A 19,850-nucleotide genomic window follows, 5' to 3' on the forward strand; every position below is an offset into this window, starting at 1 on the left:
TAGTCCAGAATGATCCTCAACTTCAAATGTTTCTGCCTCTGTTTCCCAAATGCTGAGGTTACAGGACATGTGTGTGTCAACTTTGTGTGAGGCAAGCACTCTGCCAACAAGCTACACGGCTCATCCTCAATCTTTAAGCTGTTGTAAAGAGATTATGTTACAAAGTTACTTACTTTCACTTCAACTCCCTGTACACAAAGAATTTTATTAAAATCGATCTTTTTGGAATCAGCCACCAACTAATCTCATGCTGATGTCAACTTAAGTAGTTCATTTTTTTTTTGGGACATGGTCTATAGAGCCTTGGCTGGCCTTCAGAGACCCCCATGCCTGCCCTCCTAGTGCTGGGATTTTTTTTGTCCTTATTTTTGTTTTTTATGAAACAGGGATTCTCTGTGTAGTCTTGGGTGTCCTGAACTCACTTTGTAGACCAGGCTGGCCTCAAACTTACAGAGATCCACCTGCCTCTGCCTCCCGAGTGCTGGGATTAAAGGCGTGCGACAGGACGCCTGGTTAAGGGCTGGGATTTTAAGGAGTGTACCACATGCCCTGCTCATGTCAACTTGAATAGATGCTTCAACTAACACTAACCCTAAAGATACTAAATTACATCTTATAATAACCAGCTTCTATTAAGGCTCCCCAAATAAAACTGTACACTGAAATATTTGCCAAACACAAATATTTAAGATAACAAATTAGAATAAAAGAAATATTTTGACATTTCTCCTTTACCTTGAAATGCTTAACTTTACATGTGAATGAGTGCAGGGTCCTTTTATGTGCAACAGGCACCTAGACCTAACGTATATAAACAGACACTCTCACAGGAACCCTTTCTTATTTTTAGTTTAAATTACTTAATACTTAGATCCTATCACCTGGCTTGCAAATCATGTATTATTTTTAAAAAGGATGATATGCGTTCAAAATACAGAAAATAAAAGTTATTCCATAAATGAATTATGGTGTATTTTTTGATGTGAGGAAAATTTCTGAAGCCAGAAAGGGTTACAGCCTTGTAACACGGTGGATGTTTTAATGGTTACAATGGTAAGTTTTCTTCCAAGTAGCACAGAAGCCTGAAATTCCGATGGCTTGTCTACAGCTGGCATCTGCTAACAAGACTACTTTAGGACATTTTAGAGTTAGAATGTTCATTTCTTCCCACTAGCCATAAAAGCACTGACCGCAGCCACCACCCCCTATCCCCCCAAAAAACCAGGCTGGCAGCATGGAGGCTCTCCTGTTTTACTAGCAACATCTGGCCAGGAGCCTGACATCTGCAGAGCAGTAAGGACTCTGCTCAAGCAGCTCATTCCTCACTACTAAAGCAAACAGCACATGAGTGACAAGTAATTTGGCTGTTCCTTCATTTTCCTTCAGATGATTAAATTCCAAATCCTTTCCCTATAAGGAAGTGATGATAACTGCTATAACTCAGTTTTCAGGAGACGTCTCTCTATTTCAGATTAGCCACTGGAAGGGAAATGTGCATGGCTGTACTTGATTCCAGAAGGCAGGATGAAATGTTAATAAAACGCTTGTTAGTCCAGGAAGTTCCCAACCCATCTGGCTTCTCAATGAGGGGGGGGGGGACTAGGGACTGAACCTACCAGGACTGTGAACTCACTAGGCAAGCATGCTACCACTAGACTATATAGCTTTAGCCCTCAGAAACACCCATTGAGCCCACATGGCTTACATTTATTCAACTTCTCTATCCAACAATAGTATTTGTTACATGTATCTCTTCTGTAGCACAAACAATTTGGTTTGCTGTATACGTCCACTGACACTCAACTACCCTTAACAAGGTGGTTAGTGCCCAATCGCTCAGGCACTACAACGATGACTGATGGCATTAGAGCACCTGGTGTTTTGCTAACACTAGCTCCCTCACAGGAAACCACAAGCAGCTGACACTTATAGGCCTTCTCTTCTGCCTGGACACTTCATTTTCCTCCCTATCCCTGAATACTCAGCATTTAAAAGTTACATTTGCTGCTGGGAGTGGTGGCGCATGCCTTTAACCCCAGCACTTACGAGGCAGAGGCAGGTGGATCTCTGTGAACTGAAGGGCAGCCTGGTCTACAAAGTGAGTCCAGGACAGTCAGGGCTACACAGGGGGATCCTGTCTCTAAAAACAAAACAAAACAAAAATTACATTTTCTAGGAAAGGGAAGAATCCAGATGAAACCGGTAAGCCGTAGGTTTTGTTGAAGTTAGTGACAGAACTCTAGGCTTTATTTATACGTAGCAGTCAGGTGCTCTCCACTAAGCTTCGCCCTCAACCAAATGCCATTTTCATCTGGTATTCCTCCTATACTTGAAAGGATTCCATTTTATTTAGCATGTGAGCTTCTACTCCAAATAGGGATTTCTCTTTTTAGATAGGGTCTCAAGTAGTCCAGGCTGGCCTCAAACTCCTTAAGTAGCTAAGAACAACCTTGACTTTCTGGCCCTCTTTACCTTGACCTCCAGAGTGCCATGACTACAGGTATACACACACCTCCATGTCTGGCTTTCATATGTAATATACAGTACTTAGCACACAGTAGTTTTCTATATACAATTTTATGTTTGGGTTTTCTTTTACGTCCCCAGGCCAATTATCTCAAAACTTTTGGTTCAACTGAACCCTTTGCCTCAGTTTCCTCAGTAACTGAGTCTACAGAAACATGATACCACATCTAATATCTCTATATCTATCTATATATTTTTTAAAGATTTATTTATTTTTATTTTATGTCTCTGATATTTTGCCTGATATGTCAGTGTACCACATGTATAGGCCTGCAGAGGAAGGTGTTAAAGACCTTAAAACCAGAATTCCAATCACTTATAAGCTACCATGTGAGTATCATGGATGGAAGCTAGGTCCTCTGCTAGAGCAGCCAGTGCTCTTAACTGCTGAGCCATCTCTCTAGCCCCAACTTTTGCTGTTTTTTAAAGGCCAAGGATTTCCTACTCTACCATAAGTTAATAGCCCATCTGAAAGAAAAATATGACTTATATCATAAATTATACTTTGGTGACCAAACCTGGGAAACCGATTTTTATGCTGTCCATTTTGGAGGGGGTGAGGATGTGTGTGTGTATCTCAAATTAAGCACACAGTAAACTGGATACTACTGTGACTATCAGATTTTACAGTAGTGCTCTTTTTTCCCCCCTTAGTTTTTTTGTTTGTTTTTGTTTTGTTTTTCCAGACCAGAGTTTCTCTGCATAGGTCTGGATGTCCTGGACTCGCTTTGTAGACCTGGCTGGCTTCAAATTCACAGAAATCTGCCTGCGCCTGCCTCCTTAAGTGCTGAGATTTAAGGTGTGAGCTACCACGCCTGGCTACAGTAGTGCTCTTTAAAAGGACAAAATTAGCAAGAAAAAAAAAATGTGGCCATATAAACATCAAATGATAGGCAGCAGACTACCCACAAGGAAAAATATCACAGAAAATGAAGAACTGAAAACAGGGTAACGGTAGCTTGCACACACAGCCTTCACTACGGTGTTTACTATCATCAACACTGTAATTCATTAAGTTTGCCTCTCAGAGTCCTAGTTAGAGGCTCAACCACAATGTGAACCAAACAGATTGCTGAAAGAAAAAGATCCCCCACCAGATCTTTTTCACATCGCATTAAATTAAATTGTCTTATTGGTTTTGAATTAGCTCAACTGTCAGGTGACTTTTAAGAGCTGATAAAGTTATTATCTGAATCAGAAATCTTCCTTCCTTGGGGCACTTGATAAGTTTTTTTCAATGTATTAACAATGAAGGAGGGTGGAAGAGTTAACCCAAATCTTCCAAGTCTGCCCTGAAGCAACTCACCTCTCCTGAGGCCTGCGACCAGCTGCCTTTCTGTTTGTCCGGCCCAGTCCCTGAAGCAAGGCCAGTGTCTGAGATCCTCACCGTGGTTGGGGTGGAGCTGGCGGTAGTGACTACAGTTGCTGAAGCCACCGTGCCCTGGCTAACTTGTTCCAGTGTTTTTCCTGCCTCTTTGTTTTCAGCTCCACCTACCTCGGGGGCCAAAGGTGTCTGAGCTGTGGCTGAAGAACATGGAGTGAAAGGTGCAGCTGTGTCCCCACCCACGGGCTCATCCTGCACCACCAGGGTCCTGCCGTTTTCTTTGGTGTAAGTGGCAAATCGAATGTTGCGGTTAATCTGGGGAACAAATGTAGACGGTGGCTGCTTGGCTCTTTGCTCCAGCCCTGGCTCTCCACTGGCATTGCCTCCTTTCCAGGGCCCTCGGCTTGCCTCACCTCCATCACTCCCATTACTGTCTACTTCACCCCTGTCTCCTTTTAATTTCTTTGTAGCAGGGTCACACCCAGAGTCCGAAGCACTTTTCCTCCTCCGGCCATCTCTCCCCTCTATGCTCTCTCTCTTCTTCTTTCCTTTGGAAGATTTTACTGCTTTTATGGTACCCCCCTACAAAACAAAATTCAAAAGAGGTTTATTGTAAGGGATCTTTCATCCTGTGAAAACCATTAGCCATTAGTGCTTTCCCATCCCTAGAAGCAGGTAGAGCAGGCACAGCTCTGATGCCAGCTCTAAGACACCAGCCAGTTCCAATCTTCTGGTGGCTCACTTTATATACACACACATTCAAGATCATAGCAACTAGAGGTTAGCTGCTTTGGCAAACCCTTGCACATGAGACACACTACTTCACAGGGATTTATTTTTATTTTGAGAGTTTTAACAACTTGTGGAATTTCTACTACAAAACAAAATGTCAGAGCTAGGCTGGGAGCATATTTGTCCGGTAATGAAATAGCTTTTTTTCATTTGTGTGTATGCGTGTACCATATATCTGCCATATGTATGCAGGTGCCCTCAATGGGCCAGAGTGGGAGTCGGACACCCTAGTACTGGAGCTATAGGCGTCTGTAAACTGCCTGATGTGGGTTCTGGCTGATCAGCACCAGGTCTCTGAAAGAGCAGCAGCTCCTCCGTGCTAAGCTGTCTTTCTAGCACCCCTTCAGACCTTTTCAGGGTCAGGTAGTGGTGGTGTTGGGTGGAGAAAGACTCAAGGGCGAGCCCTCGCTACTCTTCTAGAGGACTTGGATTGACTTCCAGTACCCACACGGCAGCTCTCAACCGCCTGGAACTCCATGTCAAGGAATCTGATGAACTCTCCTGACACACAAGGGTAGCAGACACGCTCAGGTTTACAGACATACATACAGCAAAACATCTACGCATATAAAACAAGTACCTTTTTTAAAAGTTAAAATTTTTATTCATATTTATTTTGAGGGGTGTGTGTGTGTGTTGTGACTACATCATCCAGGACAGCCTACAAGTCCCTATATGTAGACCCCAGGTTAGGCTCAAACTCAGAGCTTCTGCCTCTGCTCCACCACTGTGAGGATTGTATGCAACACTGCCTTGTCTATTTGTAACAGAATTTGCATTTTAAGTGCTCAAATATAAAATATCCTCCACTTAGAAACCACTGGGCCCAAAATATGTGAACTGTGACCAAAGGAAAAACAAGCCTGATAGGTTTGAACTGCACATAAAGAATTTCCAGGCCTTATTCAAACCATTAGCCAAGGCTGGGGGGCGGGGAGGGGAAATAACGTACCAGAAGGGCCCAGACCACAAATCTCCTTTCTACTGTTTCGTACTACCAATGACATCTTTGTGACTTATCTGAGACACCAGAAGATAAGCTATGGCTTAGACGGGGCAATTTTCATCCTTTTCTGAGAAGCAGGTTTTAGGTGGACTCAGAAACACTAGAGTCTTGAGGTGGTAATCACCTAGTTGTGCCTAGTGATTAATACTTATTACCATGAATAAATCCACCCTCGCTACCCTCAGTACTTACAGAGCCAGATCATTACAGTGGTGTTTGGTATGTCAATTTTTTAGATATTCAAATTTTTCTTGGAGCCATGTGGAGTGGTACACACCTTTAATCCCAGCAGAGGAAGAAGGATCTCTATGTTGGAGGCTACCTTGGTCTACAGGGCAAGTGGTAGGACAGGCAGGGCTACAGTGAGAAACCATGTCTTGAAAACAATTTTTTCTTCTTGCTAATTTCTCTTTTTTTGCTGCCTTCATTTTTCCCTCTGTTCATTTTCTTGTAAAACTCGTTTCTTTTTTTAAAGATTGGTTTATTTTATGTGTGTATACTTGAGTGTCTGTATGTCTCTCTTTCTCTCTCTCTCTCTCTCTCTCTCTCTCTCTCTCTCTCTCTCTCTCTCTCTCTCACACACACACACACACACACACACACACACCCCTGTGGAGGCCAAAAGGAAGAATCTGATCCCTAGAACCGGAGTTACAGGTGGTTATGGGCCAACAAGTGGGTGCTGGGAACTAGGACCTTTGCAGGAATAGCCAGTACTCTTACCCTGTGAGCCATCTCTCTAGCCCTCTTGTAAAACTCAATTTGGTTGGGAGAGGGGGTGGGGAACAGGTGTGGGGAGAGCTGGGGGTAAGGGCATGACTGGGAGAGAGAATGGAAATTGGGGGGAGGGTGCATCTCTAGGATAAGGGAGGCTCCTGGGAGTCTCTGAGAAGCCTCCCTAGCAGCGGGAGTTGGGGTAAAGTTAAGGAGCCTTAAGTCACCACCTCCTGTAGCCAAGTGGGACTCTCAGTAGAGGGAGGGAAACACCAACCCACCCATAAAACCTTCCACCCAAAATTTATCTTGCCTACAAGAAGCGTAGGGATAAAGATGGAGCAGAGATTGAGGGAATGGCAAACCAACGACTGGCCCAACTTGAGACTCACCCCATGGGAGAGAGCCAACCCCTGTCACTATTAATGATACTCTGCTATGCTTGCAGACAGAAGCCTAGCATAACTGTCTTCTGAGAGGCTTCATCTAGCAGCTGATGGAAACAGATGCAGAGACCCACAGCCAAACAAAAGGCCGAGCTGGGGGGGGGGGTGTTGTGGAAGAGTGTGAGAAGGACTGAGGGAGCCGGAGAGGCCAAGAACACCACAACAAGACCTACAGAATAAACTAAACTGGGCCCATGGAGGTTCATAGAGACTGAACCACCAACCAAAGAACGTGCATGAACCTAGATCTCCTACACATATATAAAAGAAGTACAGCTTGGTCAACATGTAAGTGCCCTAACAACAGGAGTAGGGGCTGCCTCTGACTCTGTTGCCTGCCTCTGAATCCCTTTCTCCTAGCTGTGGTGCCTTGTCAGGGCTCAGTGGGACAGGATGTGCTTAGTCCTACTGCAACTTTAGGTGCCAGGGTGGGATGGTACCCTTCTCTGAGAAGGAGAGAGGAATAGGGACTGAGTGGGACTGGGAGGAGAGCAGGGAGGGGGCTGGGATTAGGCTATAAGAATTAAATGAGTAAATAAAGGAAAAAGAAAGCAAGCTTAAGATTTACTTCCATTTCTCCCATACTTCTGATATTACCCAAGGTTCTATAGGTGTAATAATAATAACAATAATAATAATGATGATGATAATGATAATGGTAATAATACCACCTTATTATGACTAAGTACTTATCATATTTCTGGTAATATTATTTAAGTTTCCCAAATCCTTTATTCAAGTGTTTGTTGAACACTGTTTTCATTTCATCCTCATGTAAAACTATTTGTTTTGCAAGTTTTCAGTCTAAATGTGAAAGAATGTTCAACTGAGATATAGTCTTTATTGTCCATTCACTCATCCTCACACTCAGGGGATGTGAGATGACTGATCTTGGATGTCTAAAAGGGGGTATTATCAAACATGGCACAGTACCAATAGTGATCGTACTTTGTTGGCCAAAAATATAGTCATACCATGACAAAGTCAAAAGGGAAAGGACCATTATCTTCAGCTAAAAAACATAGATCCAGTTTCTAACTCATCTGAACAAAATGCTGAGCTGGCTCAGAGCAGTTTCTTGCTATTCTCTAAACAACCTATGTGTTTATGCTGCGCTGTCAGGCGCGAGCAGACAGCACAGGGCAGTGAGACCTGTACATGCTCTCCAATTTTATCTAACCAACTGAGCAACCAATCACATAATAAGCACTTAAGCCAACAAACGAAATATACAAAAGAACAAAAGTAGAGCTCAATACATCATTAAATAATAGGCTTTCTCAGCCATGCACATACAGCAAGGCTTATCCTATTCACGGTAACATAACTAAAGAACTATCAAATTTAATGTGGTTCCTTCCTTTCCTTCTGATCTTGTTTCAACAAGAACGGCTGCACAGCAATGCATGGTGGCGCACACCTTTAAGCCTAACACTTGATAGGCAGAAGCAGGCGGATCTCTGAGTTTGAGGCCAGCCCAGTCTACAGAGGGTGAGTACTAGATACACACAGATCCCATCTCAATAGAAAAGGAAGGGCTGTATACTTATCGAGCAAGATGGAGAGAAGTTAATATTTTAAGGACTATGAATACTGTTTTATCTTTTGAGGCAGGGCCTCAAGTAAACCAGGCTGGCTTTGAACTCCTGATACTCTTGCCTCACCAGCAATGTGCTGGGTTATTGGAGTTCATTGTCATGCCTGGCTGGCTCAGGCAGGTTTTTAACATAAACATTTTTGTTTGTTATAATAATTTTGAATGAACCAAGATTTGGCCTGGTTCATAGTGATTATAAAGCAAACCGCTGTGTGCAGAGCCCTGAGCTAGGCATTTGTTTGATTTGATTCCACTACAGAATACAGAATTTCAGACTACGTTGGAGTTCACTGGGACCTGACGAGGGTAAAGCGGAGACAGCTTTTCCTTTATTTCCTATTATTAGGTAGGCCATTATTATTTTCATTGTTTATTGAAGTTTTAACTATCTATTAACTTGTCCTGGGAGAATATAAGAAGAAAGAGGTCATGAATTTTACAACTAGGGGACAGTGCTTTAACTAAAAGGGTTTGCTCAAACTAAGTCTCTTTCATAAAGCATGTCCTCTCCTAACTAGATAAATCATAGAGAAAACAGAAAAGAATGGCCCGAGTTGAACAACTCAAGGAAAATATATGAACAAGGACTCCACAGCACAGAGTAATTACTACAAGCTCATGAATCTACTGAGACTGTTACTATACCTCACTCTGTGGTGCCGAGCTGTCCGGCAGCATCACGTGGATGAGTCTGGGATCTACTGACTTGATCTCACCAGTCTATGGCAGCAGGAAATCAGGACACATAGGGAAAAGGGGAGGGGGAGAGAGAGATTTAACACCTTAACAACAAAGACATAATATTACATATTTTTCTTACCAATATAGGCATTTGTTTATTTTAACTTCCCTATGAGATGGAAAACTTCCTAAGAAGAGTTCTTAAGATCTCTAATATCGGGCTGGAGAGATGGCTCAGAGGTTAAGAGCACTGACTGCTCTTCCAAAGGTCCTGAGCTCAATTCCCAGCAACAACATGGTGGCTCACAACCATCTATAGTGAGATCTAGTGCCCTCTTCTGGCATGCAGGCATATATACATAATAAATAAATCTTCAAACAAACAAACTCCAATATCAGTCCTGGAAATAACATCTGGAATCTTGCAAACAATGTATTTAAGTTAATGAATTAAAGAACTGACTGAGAGTTCAAGATCTAAGCATGTCTTTTCAGCAATAGCCTTTCTGTATCTCTAGGCCAACAATCATTAAAAGAGGCACTCAACTATAAAGAAAAAAATAAACCCTGCCTGGGGTGGGGTGGGGGGGGGAAAGAGCACTATGTGTTCTTTACTGCTGAGCCATCTTTCCATCTACACACTAAGGAGTTCATTCTAATAAATAACATGTTTGAAAATATGTTTAAGTATGCTAAGTGCCCATACCTGTGTTAGTGAAAATATTGCACATGATTTAAAAGTCCCCCAATTTTAGCCTAAATTATGATATATCCATTTAAAATATACATGTACTTTTAAAAGATGAGTTAAGTGTTTATATTATATATTTATACATATAAATGTAAAACATAAAATTATGTTCAAAATAAATTGTGCTTATGTACCACATCATACCAATCACTGAAGTATAAATTACACAACTATACTTGATATAAATAAAAACATATTATGAACATACACATAGAAAATATTAACAAGAATATGGAAAACATCAAACTGGTGGCACCACTGTGGGAGTGATACCTTTTTAGGGAAGTGACAGTTTTCATTGTCTGCTTTACATGTATGTATAGTATTTGAAATTTAAAAACAAAACAAGCAAGCAAACAAACAAAACACTGTCTTTGGTCATAACAAGTCCGTTTCTGTTAGCCGCAACATTCAAGTATAACTTGTCTCAGGACTGTGACCTACCCCCACCCTATGGAGTTGACTCTTGACCATAATCTGATAAGATGCTCTGATAAATAATTTGAAATCTTCAGCCAAATTCCTACCTAAACAAAATTCCTCTGGAAGCCCCCAATCTTTGGAAACCCCAAAGTTTTAGGGGTTTGGATGCTATATAAACCCTACCGTCTCCTATGTTCAATACTGTTTTCTCAAACGCCCCTTTAGGGAGATAGCCATCTAACAGAAAATAAAGCCTACATAATTTGAGCAAAGAACTCATTAGTGGGAGTGTTGGAACCACAGGCATGCTCAGCAACACTCAGTTTACAAGTACTTTTGAAGACATTCTCCTAAGCTAGAAGTCAGGGAGTTTTACATGTAACATCTAACTCACAGTGAGGGAGTGCTGGGATGGCCTTCCCCCACATTTGTGGCATGTATTCTCAATTGTTAATTGTTATGTCCTCAGAGAGCTAAGTTCTGGCAGAATATCTGGTATTCTCCTCTCAACAACCCATTACCAGCTTTCTATATGGAAATGCTTGCCCTTCTTCACCTGCCCAAAAGATGGTTCTCTGAGACTATCATGTTGCAAAGCCAGCTGCCATCAAGTAGGTCATGTAGCCCTCATCCCTGCCAAAGGGTAACCCAAAGAGATGGATCCAGGCTTGTCCTGCTGCTGACTGGTTCAGACTGGAATGTGGCTTTTTGTGTAATAAAGAGCTGGCAGGAGAAGGAAGGGGCAAACAGATGGGCAGGAAGAGACGGAAGTATGGATGGGAAGGAAGCAGTGCGGAAAAGAGAGCAACGTTTCGGGGCACAGTGGCCAGGAAGCTGTGTAGTTAGATTGTAGCTGAAGAATCTGCCCCAGAAAAAGGCGAGTCCCCAAAAGTCCCTGCAATAGTGAGGGTTACAAGGCATTTCTCAGGCTCAAACATTAAGAAGACAGAGGCAGAAGTAGAACCCAGCACTCTCGCCAGATTCTATGTTGAAGCACTTACTTTCTCTATGTCATTTCAAGTAAGGTTGTACCTCTTACAGAATAAGAGCCTCACCTCAGTTAGAGACACCTCCATGAGACGGGTGATTGAGTCCTGATGGCTTACAACACCATAGAGCCATACTTCTTCTCCTTCTGGTTGGTATACTTTGACCCTGTAACCCTGAACACTATAGGGACCTAAAGAAGAGATCAATTAGAACTGAAAGTTTTGGGCTGAGCTATATTTCATAACCACATGAAGAAAACACTTGGCATTTTCTGTGTAGAGCAACTCTAGATTTCCATACTCAGTAGTATAAAAATGAAACACATATATTTTCTAATAAGTTTTATAACTCTTTCTTTCTTTTTCGTTTTTTGAGACAGGGTTTCTCTCTGTGTAGCCTTGGCTATCCTAGACTCACTTTGTAGACCAGGCTGGCCTCAAACTCACAGCTATCCGCCTGCCTCTGCCTCCTGAGTGCTGGGATTAAAGGCAAGCGCCACCATGCCCGGCAACTTTTTATTTCTAAAGACTCCCCCAAGCCACCAATTTTTTTCCTCTCAATCTTAAATTTCTAAAAGGCCAGCCTAAACTACAAAGCAAACCAAACCAAACCAAGCCACTAAGCTGCTATTAGGTAAAATGGCTATGGGAACATTAGTCTTGATACCTCAGTTTCAACATCTTTGTGTGGAGCGTTGACTTCATGCTGAAATTACAGGACAGGAGTCTTTGTGTGTTTTACAGAAGCACTCGTCCACTGATGACATCTAGCACACACCCCACCCCTTCACTGTTGTTGTTAATGAACAACAGGTCTATGAATGTGCTACTTCTGCATATACTTTGTTGTTTTTAACAAGCTTTTAGCTCTTGAGAAATTTGTAGATGGTAATTCTAAGTATAGTTTTCTCTAAGGCAGTGACCTCTATGGTTATTTTAGAGACAGGGTTTCTCTGTATATAGCCCTGGCTGTCCTGGAACTCACTTTGTAGACCAGTTTGGCCTTGAACTCACTCTGCCTGCCTCTGCCTCCCAAGTGCTGGGATTAAAGGTGTACACCACCATGCCCAGCAGAAAGCAACCTCTATCTTTTTGTTTTGTTTTTTGATTTTCAAGACAGGTTTCTCTGTGTAGCCTTGCTGTCCTGGCACTCACTTTGTAGACCAGGCTAGCCTTGAACTCAGAGATCCACAAGCCTCTGCCTCCCAAGTGCTGGGAGTAAAGGCATGCATCAACATGCCCAGTGCAAGTAACCTCTATATTAATATCTAGTTTAGTATGTGGTTTAACTCCTTGATAAACACGATAAAACTTGTGCTATGAAATGCAGGAAGAAGGTCTAGAGGTGCTGTATTTGCTGGGACTACTAATTAGGGGAAACCAGAAAAAAACATTATAAAAGGAATCCTCTACCCAATGGCAGAAAGTCACAGAGTAGAATTCCTAGGGTCACTGACTATAGTGGTCTGAGTGAGGAGCTTTGTTTTCAACTGATTCTAGAATTCTAGCTAACCACTGATTTTCAAAACTTTATTCACAAAAAGATGACCAGTGAAAATGTTTAAAGCTGCACGGTACTGCACTCTTTCCATCAACACTGACCACCCACATGATCTAGAGTCCAACGACAGACAACCACTTGTTCTTACCTCGGCTGAATATCTCTTGTAGCTTTTGGTCACTGATCAAAGCATTAACTGTTTCTCTTAATGCAGCATGTTCTAAAAGAATCTGGTTTTGAACATCTGTTCCCATCTGGTAGAGATAAAAACAAAGACCTGGATGTTAAAACAAACTGCAATAAAACTTAAGTAAATGAGAAAACACATACATAAAGAGTTCTTTATCACACATATACACAGGAGCACAAAGACTGAATAAAGCAAGGATGCTGAGAGGGAACAACCCTGATAGGGAAGAACAACAGCAAAGCTACCATCAGTAGAACATAGTTTAGGAAATACTGTTCTGCTCTCTCAATGAGAGAGTAAAACTTTTACAATTTTAAGCTTTCAGATAGCCCTTACAAATGAGAAAAAAGTGTCATTCTTTAAAATTTTTTATTTTAGATTGTATGAGTGTTTCCCGCATGTTTCTGCACAACAATGCATGCAGTGCTCTCAGAGGTCAGTAGAGGGCATCAAATCCTCAAGAACTGGAGTTAGAGATGGTGGGTGCTGGCACTGGGTCCCCTAAAAGGCAACTAGTGCTCTTAAGTGCTCAACCATTTCTCCAGCCAGTAGCTTCTTTCTTAATGAATCTACAACTCACATAATAGTTTGTTTAAACTATCCACTTACTTTTTTGCTTTGTAAGTAGATTATATAGTATCTATCTACCTACCTTTAATACTTCATGCTGCTGGGAGCCAGCTGTTACTCATTGATGCTCACCTACTACTAAAGTACAGGTAAGCCCCACTAGTTCCAGACTCCTTTCTATTTATGCATGCACATATTTATTTTGTGTGTGTGTGTACAGATATGTGTAGGGAAAGTGCATTGGTTCTTCTACAGCTAGAGTTACAGGCAGTTATAAGGTTCAAGATGTAGGTGTTGGGAAACTAATTCAAGTCCTCTGTTAGAGCAACAAGTGCTCTTAAACTGCTGAGCCATCTTTCTAACACTGAGAAGCCATTTCCCCCCCTGAAGAAACTCTCAAAATTGTGGCAGTTTTAAGTCCTGGGTTACTTTAGAATGGGTGGGTGGATACGCAGAAAAGAAGCTTCAGTCACCAAATGTACTTTTGAAGAAGCAGAAAACTTCAAAATGTACAGGATAATTTATTAAAGGAAGGAAAGCAATGCTAAAAGAAAAGGTTAAATACCCGTACTTGAATTGACAAGGAAATTGGCAAGAAGGTAAATCATAAGCCCAAGACTAGACAGAGCAAGTGCCAAGTACCTGGAACAGATGCAACCCATTAGCATCTGACATGAAACGAAGCTCTCGATCCACAAGGTATTCAACTGGCACGACAGAACCCAGACCCAGTTTATCTACTAGGGGAGTAAAAGTCTGTGAAGCATAACAAGAAATTGATTTAGAACATGAAATTGAAAATAGCCAACAGTTCAATTAATCTCTAACTTCAGAGAAAGCATCCTCCGCTCTCTCTTCTCATCCCAGTGAACAGAGAAGCTGCTAAAGGACAAGTCCTTGGGCACACGCCAGCACAGCTCCTGCTCCTCAAAGAACCACAGGAAGCAAACGACACGACAGTTTCCTTAACATTTTCTAACTTTGGTTTGGTTTGGGAGTCATACCTCACACTACACACCAGGCCATTATGACACTTGTAGCAATCCTTCTGCCTCAGCCACCCAAATGCTGGAATTATGGGTGTGAGGCACCTATAATTGGCTTTAATGCTAAATGTCTAAAAAGGGCAAGTGCAAGAAGAAATTAGCCATTGTTCACTGGGGATCTGACTAATCTTGCTAGGCTTCATAAGGGCAAAACTATAAATGTCCAGAGAAAGAGCTGTACTAGAGGTGTGGTAGTACATGCCTATAGTCCTAGCACTTAGGAGATTGTTAAGGAAGAACGAACACACACACACACACACACACACACACACACACACACACACACACACACACACACAATTAAATACACACACCCTATGACCAGGCACTCTACTATCTGTTTTCTGAGACAGTCTCACTATGTAACCCACTGTCCTCAAATTCATGACCTGCCTGCTTCCCAAGTGCTGCTATTACAGGCACATACCAAGAGACCAGCCTGGACAACTTAGAAAGACTATCTCAAAGTATAAGACCAAAAGCTAAGAGCAAGCCAAGGATGCCTTTAACCCAAACACTTGAGAGGCAGAGGCAGGGGCAATCTCTGAGTTTAAGGCCAGCCTGGTCTACAGAGTGAATTCCGGAACAGCCGGAGCTACACAAAGAAACTGTGCCCTAAAAAACCAACCAGCCAACCAACCAACAAAAAAATAAATAAGTAGCCTTTCTTCCTAATACAAGAAGAAAAGATCTGTTAATTTTTGCTTTGGTAACTTCAAAAATAAAAGTCTGTTAGGGATAGAGCATGCATATTTTACAATTTCTGAAGAATAGCTATAAGGTAAATATTTATAAGTATATAAGAAAAAAGGTCGGACCTGGCGTGGTGGTGCACTCCTTTAATCCCAGCACTTGGGAGGCAGAGGTGGGTGGATCTCTGTGAGTCTGAGGCCAGCCTGGTCTACAAAGAGAGTCCAGACCCAGACCAACCAAAAGAAACCCGGTCTCGAAAAACCAAACCAACCCAAAAAAGTAAAGAAAGTCAAATTGTTCCTATCCTATAGTGACTCATTCACTGGGTTGTAGGACATGCCTTAGTGGGATTAGCACTTGCCTAGCATGCAAAAGGCCCTGGGAGGCCCTGGATTTGATACCCAACACCATAAAAACAAAGAAATAGAACACCAGGGAAAAAAGGGAAGCCTTTTTGTGCATGGGTTTGATCACCAGCAGTCTAAGCAGGGCTGGGTGAGCACATCTGTAATCCCAGCACTGGAAGGTAGAAGCATAGAGGAGCGCGAGGCCAGCCTGGGGCACATGAGAGCTTGTCTACAACCCATCCCCCAGCAAAATAAATAAGTAAAAATACAAAACAAAAGCTACTTACCAGGGCTGGCCACTGTGCGACTGAGACTCTAGAGCCCTGTAGAAGAATTGGGTCCTTCCGGGGAGCCCAAACAAGTGAGCCTTCCAACAGAAGTGCAAGTACTTCCTCAGCATGCACCTTAACCCAGGAGTGCTGCTTCCAGTTACAGCCATCAAACTCTACAAAGATCTGCAAAAGGTATTAAAGACAGTTTAAATGTCATATTTTATAATACATAAAACCAATTTTCCTGAGGTGGCTCAGACTGAGAACATTTCCATAAACTTATGTGTGCAAGTGCAAGAGTATATACATGGACAACTTGCAAAAAGCACTTCTGTCTTTGCACAATGTGGGCCACAAGAGACTGACCTTCACTGGCGCAGAGCTCTGTGAGGCAGGGCCCGTGTCCCACGCTACCCCAGCTAGATTACAGCCTGTGTCATCACACCTGGTTTTATGCAGTACTGGGGTCCAACTCAGCCTTGTGTATGCTAGGCAGGAAAAAAGATTCTAAACTAACAAAATTGAGAGGCTGAGACACTCAGCGGTGAAGAAACTTGCAGAGGACCTGAGTTCAGTTCCTAATACTCACCACCAGCTTCAAGGGACCTGGTGCCCTCTCCTGGCTTCTTTAAGCACCAGACATAAAAAAAGGTAAACACCCATACAAATAAAAATAAAATGAACCTTAAAACAACAACAACAAAACTTCAGGGCATGGTGGCATACTTCATCCCAACACTCAGGAGGCAGAGGCAGGTGGGTTCAAGGCCAGGTGGGTATACGGAAACCTCATCTTCTCCACCCCCACCACCACCAAAAAAAAGCAACAATGAAAGAAGCCAGGCATGGTGTCACATGCCTTTAATCCCAGTACTTGGGAGGCAGAGGCAGGCGGATCGCTGTGAGTTCGGAGGCCAGCCTGGTTGGTCTACAAAGGAAGTCTAGGACAGCTAATGCTACACAGAGAGACCCTGTCTCGAAACCCGTCTCGAAACATCCCCCCCTCCCGGGCAAAATCAGATTTTTATAAACTCAAAAATCAATAACCCTGAGGCAGCTCAAGGGGTAAACAAAACCTGGCAGATGAGTTTCATCCCTAGGGGCACACATGGTACAAAGAGGCTCAATTCCAGCAAAGTGTCCTCGGACCTCCACATAGGCATTTTGACATATGTGCAAATATCCCCCCAATTACAAATAAAATTACAAATAAATATAATTTTAAAAACTTAAAGAAAAAAAAGCTGAGTATATGCCTTTAATCTTAGCACTTAGCAGGCAGAAACAGGTGGATCTCCAAGTTGGATTCCAGCCTGCTCTACACAGCAAATTCCAGACTAGCCAGAATTATGTACTGAGACCTGTCTCAAAATAAATAAATAAACAAGCTCAGGGAGGCAGAGGTAGGCAGATCTCTGTGAGTCTGAGGCCAGCCTGGTCTACAAAGTGAGTCCGGGAGAGTCAAGGCTACAACAAACAAACAAACAAACAAAAATAAATAAATAAATAAATAAAAATTTAAAAATACTTCAATTTTGATGAACTTTGATAGTAGTAATTTGACTTCATGTCTGTCCTATCATCAGTTTGGATTCTGCCTCTCTCTGCAAAGCACTTTTACTACAACTGGTAAGACCATGGTTCCTAGCCTGGCAGTGGTGGCCCACACACGCGCTTAGTCCCAGCACTCAGGAGGCAGAGGTAGATGGACCTCTGATTTCCAGGCCAGCCTGATCTACAGAACTCCAGGACAGCCAGGGCCACACAGGGAGAAACTCAAACAAAATCCCCCACCCCACCCCAAAAGTCTTTGTTGTTCCTTTATTCACTCACTCAAAAACATGGGCAGCACTTGCCAGGGCCAAGAATATCAAAGTAAATAAGAGGCACGGAAAGCCTGCTGGAGTCATGAAGGACCTGTGACGCTATGCTAGAGTGGACAAGGCACCTGTCCTGGGGACTCAACAGTTTCCCTGTCGGTTCAGAGAGAGGCGGGAAAGCAAACTGCTCCTCAGGGACAAGCCACACTCTTCCGCTGACAAGAAACTTTCTAGCAGGTAGTATCAGCACAGAAACATGAAAGATTTGGTGTTCTGGAAGGATGAAAACACTGCGCAGGAGAATGACAAAATACAATCCTTTAACTGATAGTGTTTCCCTTTTCTAAGACATCCGTGAATACAGGTGCACATGAAGACAGCTGAGCTGTAAGGAGCTGTGATGGAGACTGAGTTTGGACCCTCTGTAGAGCAGCCCATGCTTTCAAATGCTGAGCCGTTTCTCCAGCACATTGTTTGTTTGTTTGTTTGTTTGTTTGAGACAGGGTTTCTTTGTGTATACCTGGCTGTCCTTGACTTCACTCTGTAGACCAGGCTGGCCTGGAACTCAGAAATGCACTTGCCTCTGTCTCCCAAGTGCTAGGATTAAAGGTGTGCACCACACTGCCCAGCTTGCCCTGGCTCTCACTCTTTTGGTTTATGAGACAGGGTTTCTCTGTGTAGCCCTGGCTATCTTGGACTCACTTTGTAGACCAGGCTAGCCTCGAACTCACAAAGACCCTCCTGCTTCTGCCTTCCTGAGTGCTGGAATTACAGGTGTGGGCCACCACACCCAGCTTGTCCAGGTTATGTTTTAATTTTAAAAATATATACTTTATCTTGCCTGAATATGTCTGTGTAATGCATATATGTCTGGTACCCTCAGAGGCCTTAAGAGGGCATCAGATCCCCTAGATCTGAAATTACAGATGGCTGATTTCCAATATGATTGATGGGAATTGAACGTTGGTCCTCTGGAAGAGTAGTTAGTGAGCTTAACCACTGGGCCAGTTCTCTCCATCCCCGCCCCTTTTCCCCTTGTTTTTTGAGTCAGGGTTTCTCTGTGTAGCCTTGGTTGTCCTAAACTCGCTTTGTAGACCAGGCTGGCCTCGAACTCATAGCAATCTGCCTGCCTCTGCCTCCCGAGTGCTGGGATTAAAGGCGTGCGCCACCACCACCAGGCAAAAATCAGCCCATTTTTTTTGAGACAGAGTCTCCGTTTCTCTCTCTCCTCTCTCTCAAAATTTTACTTTTTAAAAAGTAGGTGTATTAGTAGGGTGTGGTGGCAACACACCAGCAGTTGAAGGCAGAGGCTGGCTGGCTCTTGGAAAGGCCAGCCTGGTCTACAAATCAAGTTCAAGGACAGCCAGGGATGCTGTACACAGAGACTATCTGGAAAACAAAGACAAGCAGTAGGTTGTTTGGGGGGGGGGGGAGTAGTGTGAGTGCAGGTGCCAGAAGAAGCCAGGACTGTCAGATTCCCTTGGAGCTGGAGGATGAATTCAGATCCTCTGCAAGAGCAGTAAGTGTTCATAACCACCTCTTTTCCTTTTTTAAAAAAGATGTATTTAGGGGCTGGAAAGATGGCTCTGTGGTTAAGAACACTGGCTGCTTTTCCGGAGTTCACTTTCTAGCACCCACACATCAGCACACAACTGTCTGCTATTCCAGGTCCAGGGGCATCTGACATCCTCACATAGGCATACATGCAAGCAAAACACTAATGCATATCAAATAAGAATATAAAGTAAAAATCATAAAAGTTTTATTTTATTTTTTAAAGATTTATTTATTATTTATACAGTATTCTGCCCACACGTGTGCCTGCCCACCACAAGACAACACCATATCTCATTACAGGTGGTTGTAAGCCACCATGTGGTTGCTGGGAATTGAACTCGGGACCTTCGGAAGAGCAGACGGTGCTCTTAACCTCTGAGCCCTCTCCAGCCTCTTATTTTTACTTCTGTGTAGATGGGGGGGGGGGGGGGGCTGGCCGTGCTTACAGAGCCAGAAAGGCCATCAGACGGATGCCCTGGAGCAAGAGTCACAGATGGCTGTGAGCTGCATGATATGGGTGCTGGGAACTGAACTCAGGTCCTCTATGGAAGCAGCATAGGTCCTTAGCACTGAGCCATCTCTCTAGCCCCCTTTTTTAGTTTTTT

General features: G+C 43.0%; 1 protein-coding gene across 3 annotated transcripts in view; it reads right to left on the reverse strand.

Annotated features, from left to right (window-relative positions):
• KDM3B (lysine demethylase 3B) overlaps window positions 1-19,850 on the reverse strand; it is a 62,720-nt gene that overhangs the window by 30,889 nt on the left and 11,981 nt on the right. For 2 of the 3 annotated variants that reach the window (XM_084780021.1, XM_084780020.1), the window contains exons 2-7: window positions 15,884-16,051; window positions 14,153-14,266; window positions 12,899-13,004; window positions 11,316-11,440; window positions 9,051-9,125; window positions 3,833-4,432 (exon numbers count right to left, since the gene is read on the reverse strand). In XM_084780021.1, coding sequence (XP_084636147.1) covers window positions 3,833-4,432; window positions 9,051-9,125; window positions 11,316-11,440; window positions 12,899-13,004; window positions 14,153-14,266; window positions 15,884-16,051 — 1,188 coding nt within the window. The remainder of the gene's footprint in view (window positions 1-3,832; window positions 4,433-9,050; window positions 9,126-11,315; window positions 11,441-12,898; window positions 13,005-14,152; window positions 14,267-15,883; window positions 16,052-19,850) is intronic. The other variant, XM_084780022.1, reaches the window with a different exon arrangement.

The sequence above is a fragment of the Acomys minous genome (genome assembly GCF_964271855.1).
Source record: "Acomys minous genome assembly, chromosome: 4".
In the NCBI taxonomy this organism is placed as follows: domain Eukaryota; kingdom Metazoa; phylum Chordata; class Mammalia; order Rodentia; family Muridae; genus Acomys; species Acomys minous.